This window comes from Pinus tabuliformis, chromosome 1_2, assembly GCF_031772625.1.
Source record: "Pinus tabuliformis cultivar Carrire ecotype Pingquan chromosome 1_2, CPIR1, whole genome shotgun sequence".
Taxonomy (NCBI): Eukaryota; Viridiplantae; Streptophyta; class Pinopsida; order Pinales; family Pinaceae; genus Pinus; species Pinus tabuliformis.
The window spans coordinates 996,306,489-996,330,293 of NC_142298.1; the positions used below are offsets into that span (position 1 = coordinate 996,306,489).

A 23,805-nucleotide genomic window follows, 5' to 3' on the forward strand; every position below is an offset into this window, starting at 1 on the left:
CAGACGCGATATGATCTTAAGCAGTTGTTAATAAACCCGTCGGGTCCACAACCTTATCGCAATTGGTGGTTTGACATCCTTAGAAACTAGCGATACTGTGGATGCGATGTTGTATAAAGTCATGTTATAGTGGTGCAGCGGGTCTGTAATATTATATTGCAATCAGAGGTTTTACCGTGACATTTATGTCCTGCAATATGAAAGTTCATATGACGGATGCGATATAGTATTAAGGTGTATTATAATGGAACCATCGAGTCCGCATTACATATCGCAATCGGCGTTTTAACATGACATCCTGTTAAGACTTGTGATATGAACGTTTTGATGAGGCGGACACGATATAACATAATAGTGTATTCTAATGGAGCGGTTGGGTCCGCATATCAAATCACAATCGGGGGTTTTGTGCAGTGGCATATAATAGAACCCGCCAATATGATATGTTAACTCCTTCGGTTTATGCACTGTGAACTTTTAAAAGGTTTCCACGGTTTATTCCTTCCTCCGATATTGCTCTTACTCTTGGCATATGCGATAGATCTGCTTTGTCTTGGCTTGTCGCTCTTGTGGCTTTTCCTCTTTCCTCTCTCTTTTTGTTCTCATGGCTTCTGATATCTTTCCTCCTCGGTTCCACTATTTCTATTATGTCTGTATTTAATCCTTGGATCCTCCATGAGCAATATTATGATCAATGGGCATCAATAGGCAACATCATGTATTAAAGAATTTGCCATCACAAACATTGCTATGTTGACATCAATGACAACCTAGATTAACAGATTACACAAGAGCTTCTTGATAAGCACACGACTCAAAGGTTAGATCCATCAACTGACAAATGACTTCCTGTTTAAAGATAAATCCTCCAACGGTTAGTTCGAGTGATCCTCGTCAAAACAATCTCGATCGTTGATGAAGATTAAAATTTCATTTAACCTCATCCGTCAAAATATTTAAATATTTGGAGAAATTCGAATTTTTTCATTAAATGCATTTTAATTAACTCAAAAATAAAATTTTTGAGTTAGTTTCCCAAAAAATTTGACTTTGACTTAACCCCCAGGGATCAAAGGTTTAAAATTTGGCAAAATAATTAATTTACCTTAGTTTCGGGACCTTTTAAAATTTAATTTTCAAGGATCGATGAATTTTGCCTTTGGAGAATTTAAATTTACTTAGGATCTAGAATTAATTAAATTTCTAGCTTAGGATTTTAATTAAATTTTTGGCCGGAAATTTTAATTAATTAGCCTATGAGGGGATAAATTATTTTTCCAACCCTCAAGACACTTTACATCATGATTTTCATATTTTTTTACATCATAAGGGGGAAATCCCATTTGTAATAGACCCTCACAGACTACCCATTTTTGCGACACAAATATAATCTAGTAGACCAAGCATTTTGTAATAAAATAACCTAACCAAATAGTTAGGATTATTCCCAAATTACTTTTACATAGACTCGATCTAGAACACTAGGACTCGCCTAAGATCCTAGTGACAAAATCCATTTCAGCGTTGGGAAAGGCTAGAGAAAAACTCTGCTGACTATCCGAGAATGGATTGGTGAGACAAAAAACCTCCCAGAATGGAGATCGTCACTAGAAAAGTAGGTTTACATAGGTCGTTACATACATGACACAGATCTGCTGAGATTATTTACATTATACACATGCAAAAAGGGTTTACATGACATCTTGGAAGTCAAGCTGATGATGATAGCTAAACGACACAAACACATCGATAAAGTACTATCCTTTTTGGGGTTAAAAAAGGGGGTGTACTGCTATGGGTAGTTGACACGTAGTGGTCAACATGATGCATTACAGACTGTTCAAGCAAGTGTAGATCCACGAGTACCGACCCCAAGTCCTTCGGCTGCAAGCACTTCCTCTACTCAGCCATGACGCAGGCGCGTAACTCGTCTATCTCAGCGTGCAACTAGTTCTAATACTACTATTTCTACAGTTGCAGTTGGAGATCTTGATGAAGAGGAGCCATGGGTTTCCCCGTCTTACTCCGATTTAGAGTCTAAGCCAAATGATGTTGCTTTGTCTAACAGTTGTGACTATTGATGTTTTGTTGTAAAGGCCCTTTAAAGCCTCCTTGGTTATGTGTTTTTGTTTTGATCTCTATATACTACATGTATTGGATTCTGCACTCTGTGCCATTTTGTTATAGTAGATATATTCATGAGCATATTTTGATCATATGTTGTCTTCTCTCTATTATTCTAATGCTTTGAATTTGGAAACATGAATGAAAATATTTAAAAATATGTTTTTTCATAAAAAAATAAATAGTTAATATATTTTTTACAAAGGACGAGTCATTGAAGTCAACTAGTCTGAGTCGATACTGAGTCGGAGGTGGACTCCGAGTTTAAAACTATGTATAGTCAGTAGATGTTGCAAAAAAATGACACATGAAGTATCAACCATCCATATGTCAAGAGAGTGGACCATCAAGCAAAGGCATTAAAGCAACACCTGTTGTCGCTCAGATTGTACAGGCATCGATACAACGGCTTAGGGCGGGGGCTGTCACTCTGATCCCCGCCCACTCCGTTCTAGCTGTCTCCCAACAATAGGCTATGGGGGGTAGTCCCTTTGGAAATGAGGTAATGAAAGACAAGTTGGGAACCACTTGTCCGGGAGACACATTTGAGTGGCCTAGCTACTTGGTTAAATTTAGCAAGACTTAAAGATTTAATTAGATTTAGAAACGAGACATGTGCCTTACGGAGTCAAAATTCTTGCTTATTACAAATTAAGACCAAGGATTTGGATGGACAACCGCTGCTTAAATGATTGACTAATCTATATGCTATGCAAATCCTAAGATCTAGGTGTAATGCAAGGATCTCAGCTGCTTTTAAATTATATGCCTAGTCTAAATGGAGCGTCCCTCTTAACTGTTTTGAGACCAGTATATAGAGTAGGTTGTGGGATGGAAGCCAACGGGAAGCAACCAGAGGCTTGATTAATGATACCCCCCCCATGTTCCAACCACCCAGTGCCTTCGGCGCTGCAAAGACTGTGGCTCTAAAGACTGCAAGGTCACTATGTTAACCACTAAAAAGGGGCTGAATCCCTCAAGCTAGATGAGAAAGGGTTGTCCTAGGAGTCTATCAACCAAGCTTATGCTTGGAGGTAAATTATTAGTGCAAACTAAGCTTAGAATGCTTATGCAAAATATTATGGGTGAATTCTTGGTTTAAGGTTGAGTTAATGTTTATGATTAGCCTTTAAATGACACGAGTACCAAGAAAGTGCCAATTTACTTAGTGCCAATATCTAATCCACAAGATGCCAATAAAATTACCAAAGCTTCTAAAGATTGTGAAAGAGCACAAGATTATGAATTTAAGTTAGAGCAGCTATGAAACAAATATGCCAATTAGATTTTAATGCCCAAATTCTCAATATGCCAATTCTTAAGATAGACATCACAAGGTGTTTAGCAATTATCAATGATTCCTTAGCAATGCCAATTAGATCAATGAAACTTTAATGCTCAATGTAACTTAAACAATTCCATAAGATTAGAGTTATGATGTGTTAGTGAATTTAGTGCCAAGTTAACGAGAGTTTGATCCAACACAAAACAAGTAAATGTTAGTCTTTAATAGCATAAACCACAATGCGCTGAATTGACCACAAAAAATCACTTTTAATCATGTATAGGACAACAGTAAATATGTCAGTTCAAACCAAGGAATTAACCAGCATAAAAAACTGAAAATGACCAATGGAATGCCTAATGACTTGCCAATTGATAAAATAACTTTGTCAATGTAATTTTTTGAACTTTTAGCCCATATAAGATGCAATATTCAGTGCATATATCAGATCTGAAATGACTTATTACAGCAGTGAGAAAATTATGCAAACAATGAACTATCATTGTAGTATCTTATGCCAAAATATGCCCAAAACTTTCTAAATCTTGAAACAAGTTTACCAATGTGCAATTATGAGCTTTTAGGGCTTCTTATTATGAATTATTCAGAAATGATCAGATCTGATATATTCAGTGATGCAGAGATTTTCCAGCAAGCAAAAGTAGATTTAGGCTAGATATTTAATGCCCAAGTAGTCAAAACACTAGCAAAATTTTACCATCAAATTATTAGGGTGTTTAGACCACCTAGATATGATTTTAGGGCTTTTAATTCACTGTTATAAAATGAATATGCACTTAATAAGCACTTGAAGAAATTATTTCAGTCTGAAAGAGAGAAATTTTATTAAGCTCAGGAAATTTACACAGAAATGCACAGGAAAATTCCAGCAATTAATAGCCAACTTATCTCACTGAGTCTGCCCTCAATTTCTGTACCAAACACCTAGGAAAATGTCCCAGAAATCCCTCCTTGATTTCTGTGCCAAATCTGTCCCAGTTTGATAGCGTACGGCCTCCTACAAAATCATGCCCAGCTGTTGTACCACTGATGTACAGACTTTACCAGCAGAACAGAAAATTGCTGCCTCGATTATTGTGCCCTAGATTTCACTGTAAATACAGCAGTAAATGCGCTGTATGGACTGCTAAGTTTTTGCTGAAAGTTCCTTGAGAACTGTGCCAATCTTTCCTAGATATGCATGCCCAACTCTCCTTTCCTTGCTGCTCCTTCCAATTCTTTCTTCAGCTCTCCCTTTCTCTCTCTCATTAAAACCGAAGAAAAACTGTGCCTCTTCTTCTCTCTTTTCTTTGTGTAATTTCTCATTAATGACTAAAATCCCTTACCCAAGATCTCAATAGTTGAGAACTTGAGATTCAATTTTACCATCTCAAGATCAACGGTCATGATTTCATTTCACATTGGGCCCACTTTAAAGTTACACTCTTTATAAAAACCTACTTTTTAGTCATTAATTAAAAAGATACACCTCAACTTTATAAAATCATTTTATAAAGTGTCTAGGGACTGATCTACATGCTGGTTATTGATGAATGCATGAATCCACAGAAAGGAATCTGTGGCCTTATGGGATGCAACTGGCAGTGTTTGCTTTCAGATTAAATGCCTATGGTCATAGGCAACTAGATGCCAATAACTTGAAAATTTCATAAGGCAGCTTATGAACATGCTGGTTACTGACAATTCATTGCTTACAATTACTGTATAAATTTAGTGCTAAGTTGCTCAGAAACTGTTTTTATGACCACTTGCACTGAATGAGGAAAATGACTAAATCTGATTCATGAATTTTTCTGCAAAAAATCAAAGAGCCTCCATTTTTCTGAGGGGGCTTAGCAATGCACATTTTGAGAAAGGACAAACCAATGTTAGCTGAATTTACCTGGCAAGGGTGGCTTTTTGGCTATTAATTCTAAGCAGTGTTGGTTAATATAACATATTTCATAGGAATTTGACTGTGCAGTCTAAAATATGTGTGTGTATCTCATGTGAGAAATGTTTGGGATGAAGACTGTTTTGGATGTAGGCACAGGAAGTGGCATTTTGGCAATTTGGTGTGCACAAGCTGGTGCAAGGAAAGTTTATGCTGTTGAAGCAACCAAAATGTCAGAACATGCACGCCAACTTGTAATCGGAAATGGTGTTGGCCACATTGTTGATATAATTGAAGGATCTATGGAGGATGTCATGTTGCCTGAAAAAGGTTAGAATATATGAAACTTGTATCATGTATGCTTTTGTCCTTCTGATAAATAATGGACTCCTTCAAATTAGCGTTGCCACTTACCTCTTGAAATACTCTGAAGGTTTAAGGTCTATCTTTCTATCTTTATACATATGTGTGTATCAGTTTGTTGTGTACTGGTAGTGTGGAAGGTCATGTCTTTGATTAGCACTTAGTCCACTGTTGAAAGGTGGAATTGCTTCTTTAGTTCTTCTATTTACAATCTTTGTGCTTATGACTTTCTGTTTGATGTTCAACAATTTTTTTGCTGCGGTCAACTTTTGCTTGATCAAATTTTCTGATAACAGTGGGATCCTTTGCTGGACAGTTGATGTCATTATCTCAGAGTGGATGGGTTATTTCCTTTTGCGTGAATCCATGTTCGATTCTGTGATCTGTGCTCGTGATCGCTTTCTGAAGCCAACTGGAATCATGTATGTTTTTCATATTCTGTTTAACTTATCGCCCAAAATCTTGAATTTCCAGATGATCTAATGGCTTTTTGTTACTTGTGTTCTTTCTTCTATTTTGTATATCTACAACAATTTTTACCAACTATTCCTAGGAAACTTAAACAATGTGATGCTTGTATCTTTTGAAAGCATAACAAACAGTCTCCTCATGATTCTCATTCTAGAGCACATAGAAAACTTGAATTCATTCATTTTGATTTATGTGGTCCAATCCCTGTTCCTTCTGCAAATGGTAATAAATATATGATGACATTTATTGATGACTACACCAGAGTGTGTTAGGTTTATTTATTGAAGAACAAATCTGAAGCTTTGAAACATTCAATAAATTTCATGCATGGATTGAAAATGATGTACAATCTCAGATTGTCTCTATTCGTACTAATAATGGGAAATAATATTCTTCAAATGGATTTAAAATTATCTTTGCCAGCATGGGATCAAATATCAACAACGTGCCTTATAATCCCCAAAAGAATGGAGTAGCTGAAAGAATGAACATGCCAATCTTAAATATGGTTCATTCAATGATGTTTTCAAGAATGTTAAGCTGATGTTTTGGGGTAACGCAGTTCTATGTGTTGAGAAATCTAAAGGGCTATAATTTGAATGATTTCTCTTATACTTGATAATTGCTTGTGATGTTTTTTTACTTTTTTTCTTGATTATTCACTTCCCCTCTTATTATTATGTTATTGTTATCATCAAATAACTACCAAAACAAGAAGATCAACAATACACAAGAACGCAGGATATACGCCGCATGTTGAGAAATATAGGACATAGAGATTAAGTGATTTCTCTTTGATTAGTAACTGCTTGTGAATGCTTTTTACTTTCTTAGATTAGGATCCTCCTTTACTTAGATTATTAGTGTTCGTTTTCATCAAACAACTACCAATGCATAAACCATAAAGAGACAAGAGACACAAAATATAGGCTATTATCTAGAGCCAAAACCTCTCTTTCTTGAGAGGAAAACTTGAACAAATTCTTCTTCTTATAGAGATTCCAATTGATGAATACCAAGACCAAGACCCTTGACCTATTTACAACTCCAAGACCAAGACACAAGTTCCCTTGATGCCATCCTTAGTCAACGATAGCCAACCTTCTGCTCCTTCCTTCCTCACGGTTCCTCTTCAGGTTTGGCTTCCTTCTGCTTCAGACTTTTGACCTCCTTGAATTAAGTCTGCAATTGTTGACCCTAATTCATTCATAAGACCTTCCCTTTATGACTTGATTCCCTTCGCTTTAGAGGGAGTTCCTTTCCTTGGTAACTCGGCTAGAAATACACTCTTGTCTTCTCTTGATTTGTCCTCAAATTTGATTGTCAAACTTCAACTTCTTTCTGCAGTTCGGACAACAGTGATTCCTTGCACGTATGGATAACTTCAGCCCTCAAAAGAAACCCAAAACAATGCTAGGTACTTCGATCTTTCGTCCCTTCTTTTCGCTGATCATAAGACTACCTTTCGCTGATCTTGGCACAACATACTGACTTCAGAACTTCACCGATATTTCTAGTCTGAAATGTGGATGTGCTGGCTTATTTATAGTTGCTGTAGCATCATAATAATCCGATTTGAGAGAGGGTGAGCCGACATGTCCTTTAGTTAAGATCTTTTATTCCATCTTGAAGCCAACTTGAAGAAGATACTTTTGCTTGGTCTTGGAGGGCTTTCTAACTTATTTAAGGACTTATGTAAATATGTAACATACCCAAGAAGGGTCCTTCATACATGAAATAGACTCAAATTGACTTTTATGACTAGATGACAAATCCTAAAAGCTCACAATGGGAGCCATCACTAAAATAAAATTCCTTGCTCATGAAACCCATGAGACAAGTATCACAATAATAATTTTACTTTTCTTTTTTCATCAATTACATAAAATCACAATTACACATATCATTATGAAGATCGAACCTAGTTACACTTTTCAACCCTCCCTCTTATTAACTAGGGAGGTATTCATAATGGTACTTGGTCATTCTCAATCTGAAGATTTTTTCATAAGAAGAGTCAGATTGTTAACCCATCTGTATAGCATTATATCAACCAACGTTCTCACATAGCAAGGCCTTGACTAACAGTGTTATCTCTCCACGAGATATGAGCACAATGCTGGCGAGATCAATGATGTATAAACACCCTCATCATTGTCTCTCTCGGAACATACCCCACCTGGGTTCTTTGGGTGTGTTCCACTAGGACTATTTTATCTTGAAATCCTAGTCCTCAAAGAGCATCAGATGCTAGATGTTTACCCAATCCTCCATTCTGTCTTCCCAAGTGAAGACAAAAATGATGTGTCTATCTCTCCCTCTTAATTAGGGAGGACATATTTATTCCTATGTTACCGGATCCGGCTCAGGCAAGTGGAGTATTGCCGGATCCATGGATCTGAACCGGATCCGGATACGGATACTCCCAAATACGCTTAAAATACGTATATTTTTAAAAACGCGGGTTTTGGAAACGGCAAGCGGATTTTGGATACGGATCCGGACGGTGGCTGCCGGAAGCGGTGATAGGTGGCCGAAAAAGTTAAAACGCAGATATTTTCTAGGTTTTAAGGTTAGATATTTTGTGGTCCCGATATATTAAAACATTACTTTTAGTTTTGTCGGACTCTGCGTTGCTCTGTCTGCTTTGACCCTTTTGTTTTGTCGCCATTCGTTCTGGGCTCAGTGCTCACCGTCGGCCCCTCCTGCACAGGACTTTTGCGTTGCGGGCTTACCGCCGGCCCCACTGCACGCAGCACCATTCACTGCTGCTGGTTCCGTGCACGCAGCACACATTGTGGGCACAGTCGGTCACGCCGAGGGTTTCAGGCTTCCGCGTTAACCAGGTAAACGTTTACGGTTCGGTTTAATATATGTTAATGTAACATTGTAATGTAATATTAATATATTATTATATTAATGTTTAATAACAGTTATATATAATACATGTTATATATGTTATAATAGTTATAATAGTTATATGGTTATATACGTTATGGTTTCGATAAACCCTGCATTATGGTTTCGATAAACCCAGAAAGTTAAAAACTGCATTATGGTTTCGTCGTTTCGATAAACCCAAAAGTGGATGGGATCCGGCTTATATATATATATATATCGGTTTAAACCATTTCGTATATGTTATTTAAGATTATGTTATATATATTATTTAATATTTATATATATATATATATATAGTTATATATATTATACAGTTATATATATTATTTAATATTTATATATATTAAATAACAGTTATATATATTATACAGTTATATATATAAACATGAGAAAGTAAATAATTATAAACCAGTATAATTGTAAATAATTATATTTATAACAGTTATATATATTATACAGTTATATATATTATTTAATATTTAACAGTTATATATATTATTTAATATTTATATATATATATATGTTATATAATATAATTATATATGTTATAACTTATATAACATAATAAATTATAATAACAGTTAATAGTTATATTAATATTTAATATATGTTATTCAAATTTTTAAAATGTATTTAAAATTTAAATTTATTTTTTTTTAATGTATTTAATTTTACAATTTAATTTTTAATTGTTTATGGATAATCATAATATTAATATATTATAACTTGACTTTTAAATGCAGTGGCAACTTGCAAGTAACCAATAGAGTCTATATTATTATCATAATGGAACCATCACAAGATTCACATCATGAGCATAGTGAAGGGGAAATCATCAAAACAGATCCAAAATCTCCTCTATGGCAGTATGTGGAGATTATTGGAAAAAATCCCGGAGGTGGTTCATTTAAATGGAAGTGCAATGAATGCCAAGATATAAAAAATGGCTCATATACTAGAGTGAAGGCCCATCTCACCGGTCAAACTAACACAGGGGTGCAAGTATGCACTGGGCCAAAAGATGCAAATGGAAAACCTGGCCAAGGTTTGAGTCCTGGAAAAATGAAATTCTATGCATCTTTGCAAGAAGCTGCTGATAGGAAACTTGCTAAGGGAAAACACCCTGTGCAAAGTTCTACAACTAGGCCTCCATTGCCATCTAGGCCTGCTGCTACATCTAATAAAAGGGCCACTCTAGGCCCTCTTGAAGCATGTTTCAATAATCAAGGTAGAGACATCGCTGATGAACACGTAGCTCGTTGCATCTATGCAAATGGGCTAGCATTCAATTTGGTGCGTTCCCCTTACTGGCAACAAATGATTAAGGCAGTTAATGAAGCGCCGAAAGGGTACAAAAGCCCTGGATATGAAAAGGTCCGCACTACCTTGTTGGCATCAGAAAGGCAATCCGTGGATAGACAGCTACAGGCAATCCGGGATACATGGGCAGAAACAGGGGTGTCCATCATTTCTGATGGATGGAGAGACCAAAGAAACCGCCCATTAATTAATGTTGTTGCAGTATGCCCCCAAGGGGCAATGTTTTTGAAGGCTGTTGATTGCAGTGGAATAGAGAAAGATGCATCTTTCATATCCACAATTCTTATTGATGCAATAGAAAGTGTGGGGCCACATAATGTTGTCCAAGTCATTACGGACAACGCACAGGTTTGTAAAGCTGCAGGTTTGATTGTGGAGGGTCGATATGATCACATCTTTTGGACTCCATGTGCAGTCCATTCATTGAACCTTATGCTTGCCAAGATTGGTGAGATTGAATGGATTAATGAAATATATGTAGCATCAAAAGAAATCCAAGCATCAAAAGAAATCCAAATGTTCATAACAAATCATTCAATGTCCCAAGCCATTTATCGGGGTTTTGCAAAGTTGGAGCTACTGAAGGTAATTTTTTTGATCATTACTATTTGTATTAGAAATAATGAAATTCTTATTTTTAATTACAAATTTATATATGGTTTATCATTTGAGATTTGGCCTTTTGAAACTTATAGGTTGCTGAAACTCGTTTTGCCTCCCACACTCTTGTCATAAAGAGACTTGTGGAGGTGAGACAAGCACTACAAGCAATGGTCATTGACCCTCTTTGGGAATCATGGAGGACTTCCACTTCTGATAGAGGGCAAAAAATCAAGTCCATCATTCTTGATGATGCATGGTGGGACAAGGTTCAATATCTTCTACGGTTCATTGAACCAATCTTGACCTTGATCAGGGCATTAGATACAGATACACCTTGCTTGGGGGAAGTTTATGAAAACATTGATAGTATGTTGGAGAGGATAAGGGAAATTATCAGGGCAAGTGAAAAGGACCCTCATGAAACATTCTATTATTTAGTGAAGGACATAGTTACGGAAAGGTGGAACAAAATGACCACGCCATTACACCTTCTGGCATATGCATTGCACCCTAAATACTATCATTCTAAAATTTTGTCTTTACCTGGTAGAGCAGCACCAAACAAAGATTCTGAAGTGGTACAAGGATACAAGACGGCCTTGAAGAAAATTTATAGAGATATGGGAGTTGCAATGGAAGTCTGCCAAGAATTTGGAGGGTTTGTACAGTCTACTGGTAGCTTTTCAGATCCAGTAGCTATGGATGATCGAGGACATCTTGATCCTATTACTTGGTGGGGCTTCCATGGTGGGGATAGCATTCATCTGTCTACTCTAGCCACTAGGTTGTTATCACAGTTTGCTAGTTCCTCATCAGCTGAGAGGAATTGGAGTACATATGGCTTCATCCATTCAGTGAAGCGAAACAGGTTGGGAGCGGCAAAGGCTGAGGACCTTGTTTATGTTCATTCCAACCTTCGTCTTCTATCACATGTTGAACCAGAGTATAAAAAAGGTCCGAGCAGGATGTGGGATGTGGAGCCTGAGATCTCTGACTTGAACCTGACACTGAATGCCATGACTCACCTCAACCTACTTGAGGATATTGTTCCACCACCAGTCCAGCCTACTGATGCAACTTCCTACATTCCAGGACCCCCATCATCTATTCATGATGTAGAGTTGCAATATGCAGAAGATATAGATCCATTTGAGGATATGTAAATGTATTTACTATTATCATTCATGATATTATGAATCATGATCCTTGGACCTTTTTGTTACTTTAGTCTTTGTATGAGGGACGATGCACCATTTCAATGTTTTAATCTTCATATTTATGATTTTATCATTCAATGTTCTAAAAATGTTTGATGGTTTCATGGAGTATTTGATTTTTTAGCTTTAAGGTGTTTTTTAAAAGTTTAAATATATATATATATATATATATATATATATATATATATATATTGTACGTGACGTATCCTTGCCGTATCCGGATCTTAGATTTTCAAAAAACTAGCGGATCCGGATCCGTATCCGGATCCGTATCCGTATCCGAATCCTGGTAACTTAGATTTATTCCAATAAAGGAATGTACTCATTCCTATGGAAGGAATGTACTTAAACTCCCTCTTAGCTTAAGAATTTTTGCTTCCAAGTTTCTTCCAAGTAAGAAAACTTGTTTCCAGGCCTCTCTGAATTAGGGACCTACAACAACTCCTCAGGTGGAGATGAAGGGACAATCAACTGCTTGAAGAACTCCTCACGATATCATGAACTTCTTTTCGTTATTTAGGAGTCTTCATGTTTTGGGACTTCTTCATAGTGCACAAACCATCCATCACTTTCATCCATGAGTCAGTCATGTCATCATCGGAAAGTGATTCATTTGTTCATATCTGTTCTTCCTTCATGCCATGTTGCCTTCTTCATGCCACGTTTCCTGAAGGATCTTTCATCCTACTGCAAGGGCATCAGTGGTGGAAGATATCCATAAATCTTCCCTTGGCAACCCTGCATAAACCCATCTAGATATTTTTTCAAAAATAAAGGAATGAACATTAAAATCAAAATTACCCTTGTGATGGTCTTTCATCATAGCATCTTCTAGTTTGTATCAACGTCCTGCATACATATTGACACATCTCCCAAAGATATATATATATATATATATATATATATATATATATTGTCAAGGGTATCGTTTTTTTCTGGATTCCATTCGAATCTTCATATCTTTCATGGAGATATCCTAGTCAAATATTCTTGGTCTATGGATGTTGATTGCCTTTTTCCATGGTTGCATATCCACGATCTCTTCCTTCCTTTCTTCACACATTTCATTCTCAGGAACTTCCAATCAGAGTTCCTCCAATTAATGTCAACCACCTCATACTTCATATGAGGACATATTATGTTGATTTCATCTAGTGAATGTGTGACCATGCATTCCTGCATTCCTTTAAGGGAGGAGATCCTTCCTTTTGATTATGCTCTCAAGATAGAGCATTGATCCATGTTACTTGCAACCATATGATATTGAATATAAGCATACATACCTCATTTTCCGTTGGGTCATCTAGACTTCCTGTAGCATCTCCCTGGATTGAAAAACCTTCAATCCATTGCTTTGCCACTTTTATGTCATCATACCATCATCACATGAATTCCACAAGTTTTGAATTCTTGATGAAACGCTTTCTTCCCCTCATGATCGGTGAACCTTTCAATGAAGATACCATCAAAGAATCTCGAGGCTCTGAAGTATCCCCATCAACAGATGTTTCCTTTTGTTAGATGTATGGTGAACCTTATACGAGATGACCTTGCCATTTATGTTTCCAATGGGATTCCCAAGAGCTATATCCTTGATTTCCATAGATTCTAACCATCTTTCGTACTTCTCTATGATGATGTCCCGAGCTCTTGCTTTCAATGCTTCTATGATGCCTTGGTGCATCTCGTCATTTTTCTTAGTGAATCATGACGACCATATCTTAGAACAAAATACTTAGGAACTTGAAAAGAACATAGACGAGGAAGACTATCTTAGTCATAGTAGAGATCTCTTACTTCCTCTATGTTGGGCTTCTTCTTTTCATCTTCCTCTACTTCTTCAATGATATGATCTTCTCTTCCTCTTTTGTTATTGCCCTTCTTGATCTTAGGACAATCTCTTTTGTAGTGTCCATATTCTTGACACCCATAACATTGAATCTTAGAGATGTCCCTTTTCTTTTTTTGAGAACCAGAATTTCCAAATTTTCCCTTTCTTCTTGTCATCGAAGCATAAGTTTGATTTTGCTCGCCTGTTCCCACATTAGATTTGGCCTTTAGTCTAGATTCTTCAATCGTGCACAATGACCATAGATCTTGGAATGGAGTAGTTTCTTTCTTCCCATAAATGCTTGAAGTAAAGTTACCCCACTCCTCTGGTAGTGCATTTAGTACCACTGTAGCCATTTCTCTATCATACGTGACTTCTCCTAGATCTTTGTAGTTGATCACAGATTTGAGATATCCTCATAAAATATGAGGCTATTCCATCTTCCCTTGACATCTTTAGCTTGTAGAGTTATTGCCTTAATGAGATGACTTCTCCAGCGATGCTTACAAAATACAACTCTACCAGTTTGTCATATATTTCTTTTGAAGTTTTGAGTTTGGATATATATGGGATGAGGGTATCTTTGATTGATTCTATGAGAATTCTTTGAGCCCTAACTTCCTCTTTCATATACTTTGCAAGAGCTTGAGCATCTTCCTTTCTTGGTTTAGTGATAGATCCTTTGACATGTTCCATAACCTCATTTTCAATGAGATTCAAATCTATCCTTTTCTTCCATGCAAGATAGTTTGAAGCCCCAACCAATTTGTTGCTTTCCTTGCGAAAAGACATTTTGACAGATTCAGATGTGGACATAAATATACTTGATAGGATGCTTTTTCTTCTTGTTGCTTCCTTGATGTTGATGATGATATAGAGGATAGAAAACTTCTCCTTGATGAACATAGTTTTCTTCAAGAATGATCCTTGATCCCACAAAGAGTGAGATGACATCGCCTTTTGATCTTGCTTCGTTGGGATGAATAGTCTTTCAAAACACTTTAACTTGATTCACAGATTTCTTCAACTTGAGTAGATCTAGGGTTTTTGCCTTCTTTTCTTGATGATGATCCCAATATTTCTTTGTAGACTTCTTTGATGTAGGGGTATGATGCTTCCTTTGACTTCAAGTTGATCTTCGCTTTGATGCCTTCCTTGAGATTTGATCCTTGAGTGTCCCTTGATAAGATGCCCTTCCTTGACTTAGTCACCTTAGCTCTGATACCATGTTGAGAAATATAGGGCATAGAGATTAAGTGATTTCTCTTTGATTAGTAACTGCTTGTGAATGGTTTTTACTTTCTTAAATTATGATCTTCCTTTACTTAGATTATGAGTGTTCTTTTTCATCAAACGACTTCCAATGCATAAACCATAAAGCGATAAGAGACACAAAATATATGCTATCAGCTAGGGCCAAAACCTCTCCTTCTTGAGAGGAAAACCCGAACAAATTCTTCTTCTTATAGAGATTCCAATTGACGAATACCAAGATCAAGAACCTTGACCTATTTGCCACTCCAAGACCAAGATACAAGTTCCTTTTATGAGATCCTTAGTCAATGATAGTCAATCTTTTGCTCCTTTCTTCCTCTAGGCTCCTCTTCAACTGCGACTTTCTTTTGCTTCAAAGTTTCAACCTCCTTGAATTAGGTCTGCAATTGTTGACCATAATTTAGAAACCCTAATTCATTCATAAAACCTTCCCTTTATGATTTGATTCCCTTCATGTTAGAGGGAGTTCCTTTGGTAACTCGGCTAGAGATACACCCTTGTCTTCTTTTGATTTGTGCTCAAATCTGATTGTTAGACTTCGACTTCTTTTTGCGGTTTGGACAACAACGATTCCTTGCATGTATGGATAACTTCAGCCCTCAAAACAAACCCAAAACAATGTGGGGTACTTCGATCTTTCTTGCCTTCTTTTCGTTGACCATAAGACTCCCTTTCGATGATCTTCGCACTACTTACTGACTTCAGACCTTGACCGAAATTTCTGCTATGAAATGTGGTCGTGCTGCCCTATTTATAGTTGTTGTAGCCTCATAATAAGCCGACTTGAGAGAGGGTGAGCCGACATGTCCTTTAGTGAAGATATTTTATTCCATCTTGAAGCTACTTGAAGAAGATACTTTTTCTTGGTCAGAGGGCTTTCTAACTTATTTAAGGACTTATATAAATATGTAACATGCCCAAGAAGGGTCCTTCATACATGACATAGACTCAAATTGACTTTTACGACTAGATGACAAATCCTAAAGGCTCACAATGTGAGCCATCACTAAAATAAAATTCCTTTCTCATGAAACTCATGAGACAAGCATTACAATAGTAATTTTATTTTTATTCTTTTTATTAATTACATAAAATCACAATTACACGTCATTATGAAGATCGAACCTAGTTACACTTTTCAACACTATAAGTCAGGGCTTAAACATCTCCCCTTGAGGTGAAAACCCACAAATCTCTTCTCTTCTTATAAATTCTTCAAATGACGAATTCCAAGACCTCTAGACCAAGACCACTACCCTTCCAAGACCAAGTGAAACCTTCTTGATGATATGCTTCTTCTATCCAAGTCAAACCTAGTCAAACCTCTTCGAGTTGCACAACTTCAACTCCCAACTACAAAATTTTGGCCTCCACTGTAGGTTTGAAATTTTCGACCCCTGCAACAATTACTGCTTTCACACGTGTGAGTAATTTAAGGGCTTCCAAGGCTTCTTAGGTCACCTAGTTGAGGAAGGTTGACCTAAGAGTCTTGTTGGACACCTAATCCTCAATGGATTAGTGTGGAAGCCGAATGGACAAAAGGAGTCCATGAGACCTTGGGATGTGAAACCCAACAGTCACAACAATGTACTATAAATGTATATGAGTTGTTAATAAAAATGTATTGTCATGTTTTATCTTTCATATTTCTTGTTGCCCATGTGTGTTTAACATGGTATCAAAGCGGGCGATCTCCTGCCCTGCTCAAGTGTGAGCCACCTGTTTCTGTGGCCTTTGTAAACCAATGCTCTCCTCCAGAAATTCAGACATGTCTACAATATGCACAAGAACATATTGAGTTTTCGCAGCTTGAGACAAAGCTACAGCAGGAAGAATTACAGCAGTGGAGTCATCATTCTGAACCTGTTTCTTTTCAGAAGATTGAAACAGACTTCCATAAACAGCGAGACAATAATGTTACAGTTCATTCAGATTTAGTACCCCATAAAGCAGCAGTTGTACATGCAGATGCAGAAACTCAGTGTGCGATTCCCAAGCCCATTATCAGACCTTGGGAACAGCTTGTCCACAACAAGCACAGAACTGGTCTTGTATATGACAAGGACTTGTCCTTTCATATTCTAGACTACTCCAAGCCCATTCAGTTTCAGAGTGCTGGATTCATTCATGACAGTTCACCTGCTCCTCATGACAGTTCATCTCCAGCTGTTCCAGATTCTGCCCTTCTTCCACAACAACAACAACAACAACAGATCGTGAAATGCCAACACTGTGACCGAGTTGGCCATTTGAAAGATCACTGTTTTGATCTTCATCCATGTAAGCACTATCATAAAACCAGTCATTCTTCACACAGATGCTTCAGAAATAAACGTCCTGCAAGAACAAAGATTCATCTTGGATGGATTACTTCTTGGCAATGGGCATCAACAACCAAGAAGATATTCCAAACACATGTCAGAACTTGTTTCAGAGTATTGAACAGTCTTGCAGTTGAATTTTCTCCATCATTTCACCTTGTATCTGACAGGGGGGGGAAATGATGGTCATCTACAAGCTTCAAAGTCACATCAAGCGAGCCTGAGCCACAACCTGCCACATCAGTTTCAGAGTTGTAGCCAGAGACAAAGATGCCCGTAAGCATGCCTTCAGTTGGCAATCTGGGACACTTCCTCTAGCAGAAGACTTCAGCTTCTTGCCAGTTTCGGAAGAATTCCAGGAACAAAATTGAGGACACTTCCTCTAGCAGAAGACACCAGCTTCTTGCCAGATTTGGAAGAGTTCTAGGAATTGCATTAAGCATTCTAGAGTTGTTGGTCATCCTTAAACCATCACAGGTTGAGACTTCCCTTTTTAGGTTGAAGTTCTCCCTTTTATGCGGGGTGAGACCTCCCTTTCATGGTTGAAGGTTTCCCTCTTCAAAACAATAGGAGCACTTCCTCTAGCAAAAGACTTCAGCTTCTTGCCAGTTTTGGAAGAGTTCTGGGAATTGCACTAAGCATTCCAGTGTTGGTGGTCATCCTTAAACCACCACCCTTTATACCAACATTTCAGAGAGCACATTCAGTCTAGTGCTGTCATGCATTTTTGCACATTTTGTATTACAGCTTTCTTCTTGGACACATACATAACCCTTCGGATTAAGGGGGGGAATGTTGGACACCTAATCCTCAATGGGTTAGTGTGGAAGCCGAATGGACAAAAGGAGTCCAAGAGACTTTGGGATGTGAAACCCAATGGTCACAACAATGTACTATAAATGTTTATCAATTGTTAATAAAAATGTATTGTCATGTTTTATCTTTCATATTTCTTGTTGCCCATGTGTGTTTAACAAGTCCCTTCCTCAACCTTCTTTTTGTAACTTTCACAACTTCTACCGTGCAGCTGTAAAACCCTAGCCTTTCTTTCGCACGAGAGAGTGAGAGAAATAGCCCAACAAATTCGTCCTTCGTTCTTCTATCCTTCTTCGCTTGCCTTTATTTTTATTCTCCTTCGCTTGGATGATGAGAAGTGAGGTTGAGTTCCCTCATATATATAGGCTTTCAAGGAGGACGACATGCCCTAATGAGGCTGACTTCTTAGCTGCCAGGCCGACTTGGTCTTGGAGGGTATTTTAACTATTTTAAATACAAAAAATAATTCTTTTGACATGATACAATGTGCCGAATGGGGTCTTCTTCATATGACAATGACTCTATTGACTTCTTGACACTAGAAAAAAACCCTAGAAGCACTCAATGGGTGCTTGACCTCTAACTAAAAAGACCTTGAGCATGAAACACATGCTACAAAAATAATAATAAATTTTCTTTTATTTTTACAATATACAAGAATTAAGAGTGCATTTCATATTTATGAAGACCGAACCTAGTTACACACTTCAACACTATGTGTTGTGTATATAAAGAATAGGTGTCCATCTCATGCTCTGAAAAACAAGACTCCTTATGAAATGTGTATGGCCACATTCATTCGGTGAGACATCTCAGGGCCTTTGGTTCCACCTGTTATGCATTGATACCTAAAGAACAAAGAAACAAACTCAGTTCAAGGAGTTGCAACTGTATCTTTTTGGGATACTCAGATACCTCCAAAGCATACCGTCTCTATGATGAAGTTAAGAAGAAGTTTACAATATCCAGAGATGTGATCTTTCTTGAATCTTCCAACACTGATAATGTTAAGCGACAACTTGATCGCATAGATACCCAACTCAATGTAAGGTTAGTTTGGTTGAAATACAAGCGAGAGTGGGTGGATAAATACCTTATTCAATATAAGGTTACTTATGGCTAAAATACAAGTGACAATGCGTGTATAGATATACCCAACCAATGTCAAGCATGCCGAAATAGAAGTGAGGGTGGGTGTATAGATACCCAAATCAATAAATGGTTGACCATGGATGAAAATACCCAAGTAAGTTTAAGGTCGAGCATGTTGAAAATGTAGCGAGCAAGGTCTTTTGGCTTGTGCCCTAGCCATTGAAGACCTCGAGTTGGCCTCATGAGTTAGACTTCAGTTATAATGAGTTATTGCTAGTTTACTGGAATAATCATCAAGTTAGCATATGTAGGGTTGGAACTTCAGTTAAGTGGAGTCTTCATCGTTTTGACTAGAGAACAAGGTGGTAGTTAGCAGTTTAGTTAGAGCGATTTAGTCTTTAGTCTTGATTGAAGGGAGAGATAGTTAAATCTCCAGTGTTGATTGGAGAGAGCACAACTTAACAACTCCAATGATGATTGGAAGGAGAACGAGTAACAATCTCAGTTAGCTCACTATAAAATTTGGAGTTCTAAATTAAGCTAGGCCTCCTTGCATGGATCGAAGTTCACCTATAAAGAGAGGATGAAGGAACATGTAAATCACAATTATTTTGTGCACAAAGGTTTGTGATAAGACAAAGCTCACGAGTTAGTGTGAGGGCACCTTGATTGTGGAGCTTAGGAATTGTGTCCTAAAGAATAGGAGCAACAAGTGCGCTAGAGTTTAGGAGAATTGGTTGTGTGCGGGTTGTGTGGAGCTCGAATCCTAAAATATAGGAGATCAAGTGTGCTAAGAAATAGGTGTAGAAATGCGCTAGGAAATAGGAGATCAATGTAAGGAATAAGGAGGCTAAGTGTGCAAGGAAGGAGGGGTAGAATTGAAGCAAGCCAGCAGGGTTTGTAGAGCAAGTGGAGGCAGCAAAGGATCAATTGTGTGTAGAAACTGAGATCAAGGAGTGATCAAGGTAGGCCAAGATCAATTGTATCGGATGAGATTGGTGTGAAAAGTAGAATGCTTTTGTCAAGAGAGACAAATTGCTTTGTAATAGATTTAATTGCTCCAAGACAATCAATAAAATAGGCACATCAAGCAAGCAGGTTTTCCATGTTGTGTTTCCTGAGAGTATAAAAGTGTCAATTTGTGCGTGTATTTTTATCTTTGTGTTTTTCTATTCTGCTGCTTATGAATTGTTATGAAACTCTATATCTTGGTGAAAGTAAACTAGATTTCAGTTTTTAGTTATTCATCTAATTAGTTGTAGAGTTCCATGGAAATTTAATAGAGCACACCAAAATATAATGGAGAGTGGGCATATAGATAACCTACTCACTAAAAGGTTGGCTATGGATGGAAATGAAATTCACACCCCTATTTTCAATGTTTCTTGTTAATTTGTACATGGGGCCACAAATAGAAGGCATTATATCACAAGATTCACATTCCCCTTAATGTTGAATAGGGGCCACATGCTATATCTAAAGCCAATGCGATTCCATAAGCTGGCGGGGGATCTTTAGTACAACTATAAAAGAAGAGAGACCAAATAGAGGAGACATTACATAATATCTAATCCTAAATGGTAAATCTCCTACACCAATTTCAATTCCATAAATCAGTGATGATGACATTTGGAAAAAGTATAGAAGAAGAGACTTTTGGAGGATAGGTTTTGATGAGTCATCGATAAGGCCTTTGCCATCAACATTAGTGGTGCATGACCAATAGCCACACACAGGACGATTGATTGTAGGTAGTGGTAGAGCTAGCAAGATCGAGAATGGTCGCAGGTTGGCATAGTCGAGCGAAGGTCATTCAAAGTGTCAGTGGGTGCTAGAGATGTTAGAGCAACTAGTCCAGCTGTGGGTGGAGCACATGGCATAGATTGCAGCGTGCAAGAGCAATTAGGTGTGTGGGTGCAGCTGCGTACAACCATCAAATGTCAGGGCAGGTGGAAGAGGATAGTCCGCAAACTGCCAAGGAGGAGAATGATTGACAACAAGGAGCAATCGTAGTAGGTCGTGCCACAAAGCAGTGTTGAGGATTGTGTCACGAGAAGAGTGTTGCGTCAGGCATGATCAAGTAGTTGTAGGATGTTGCGGTTAGTAAGGTTAGTAAGAAGTTGCTGGGCAGGGGATTTGTTGCGACAAACATGAGCCAAGTTTTGTTGGCAGAGCTGGTAGTGGCCAACAACAGGTACGAAGGATAATACCAACAACTAATAGGACTGACAGGTGTAAACCATCAAAGGGAGAGAGGGAGACCTTACTAGATAGGGAATTGGTAGGGGCTTTCGTGAGTGTCTCATAGGACTGAGATAGACCCACATTAGTGCTAGATGGACTTAGAACAAGAGAACGTGATGCACTATGGGTGTTGGGACTTAGGTGGAATTTGCTCTCATTCTTAATGATTGGTAAGAAGGGTTTTTGTGTGGCATTCTAGGATGGACAAGCACTGATTAGACCCAAGGGATCTAGGTCAGATGTTGGCCATGTCGTTGGATTTAGAGAGAGCAACGTATATAGGGTAAAGGGTCAGCCTATTTGAGCAACAATTGGACGCAGAGTGGTGACAAAGAACAGGGAGCAGGAAGCTTTGAAGGTTGAGCAACTCAGAGGGAGCTAGCCTTCAAGTTCTGGAAGGGAGGAGTAGTCGACAGATTCCTCCCAATCTGTTAAGAAGGTCTCTTGGTATGAGATGACCTTATAGGGTGTTCAGGAAGCAAGATGATTCTAGGAACAAGTTCATGGGGAGCAGACTTTGAGGATGATAGCAGGGAAGTGTTCCAGTTTAGAGGGAGCAACCATGGCAGGGGATACAAGTCTAGAATCAAAGCTAGTGCTAGGTGATAAAAGTACCTCCATTAGTAAGAGGGAGTGTTGACGTTTGTAGTTTGGGTAGGTACTTCTGAACAGGCCTTGTGTCTAGGCGTGCAGAAGTCACCCATAGTCTCCTTAGGTACTTGCTCTAGTGTGAGCAAGATTGCTAATGTAACTTAGCCTAAGTCTAACTTAGGAAAAAATACATATTATTATGTTGGCTTATTGAGCTAAAAGAAACTTAGGAAAAGTAAATAATTTGCTTTAGTGATTATTTTTAATCCTAGCTGCTTATCTCAAGTGAGGCGAGATCTATTCTCGACCATTAATCACTTTGGAGATTAGGGTTAGGGTTAGGGATTTAGTTCAATGTAAAGTTATAAAAGCAAGGCTAAGGAGAGGAAAAATACACACTACAACACAAGATTGAGAGAGGCATCTGAGTGAGCAGTGTGTTGGGGCAAGAGAGTACAGAGAGGCTGAAGATCCAAATCTGTAGAGAAGATTGAGCACTAGTCTAGGGCAAATCTGTTGGATCAGATATAGGTTTATTTTGTATTTTCTTAGTTGGGCCATTTTTTTGGGATGGTCGCCCATGTAAGTTTGGATTATTAATGAAAAACTATGATTGGGAAATACCTGTTGTATCATTGTGATTGAGATCATTGGATTTGCTTCTGTTGAATTTTATTGTGATAACAAACTTAGTTATGTATTTAATCGGTACATTTGTTAACACTACTAGGAATTAAGTGCCAAGTGCTAGGTTTGCAAGAAATTTAACAATGAATTGGCCAAAATTTAACCTTCTTGCTAGTCTGGGTTAATTGGGTACAAACCACTAATTAGCACTTAAAGTTGGTACATGATTCACATCAATGATCATACCTTTTTGACATTCAATTTTACCCATAGTTTTAAAATTCGGCGGATTCGGAACGGAAACGACCGAGTTGATCCGTTTCAATGCCTAGAATTGTGACTCGGTGAAGGAAACGGTTCGGGAGGCCGAGTCAGCCATGACTTGGCCAACTCAGCCGTTTCCGTATTGACTCGGCCGAGTCATAACCTGCGGCCCGTAACCCCATCAAAACAACGATTTGTCATTTTTTTAATGCAATTTTGAAGTGTTTGCTGATTGGTTTGGACTCCAAGGTGTTTTCTAAATTAGTTAAACGCTATTTAGGGTCCATTCCCCTCTCCTAGTATTGATATGCTATTCAAATTTCATGGTAATGTTAAATTCTTAAAGTAAAAGTGACATTCTCCTTAATCTTCATTTTCATCCTTTTACTTAAATTTTTAACATTACCATGAAATGACTTAGGATGTTTGAGAGTGGTTCCGGTCTCATTGGATTTCATATGGAGAAAGTAGAATTTTAGATTTCATTCAAAATCTAGCAAACTTATCAGTTTTTCAGGACTTCAGGATTGGAGGATTGCAATGTTTCCATTGAATTTTGTCATGTA

The 23,805-nt window shown here is 37.8% G+C and overlaps 1 protein-coding gene across 1 annotated transcript in view; it reads left to right on the forward strand.

Annotated features, from left to right (window-relative positions):
- The window catches only part of PRMT10 (protein arginine methyltransferase 10), a 98,608-nt gene that overhangs the window by 63,665 nt on the left and 11,138 nt on the right, over positions 1-23,805 (forward strand). Inside the window, exons 2-3 of the mRNA XM_089396369.1 lie at positions 5,441-5,633; positions 5,983-6,088. Of these exons, the coding sequence (XP_089252495.1) occupies positions 5,441-5,633; positions 5,983-6,088 (299 nt within the window). The remainder of the gene's footprint in view (positions 1-5,440; positions 5,634-5,982; positions 6,089-23,805) is intronic.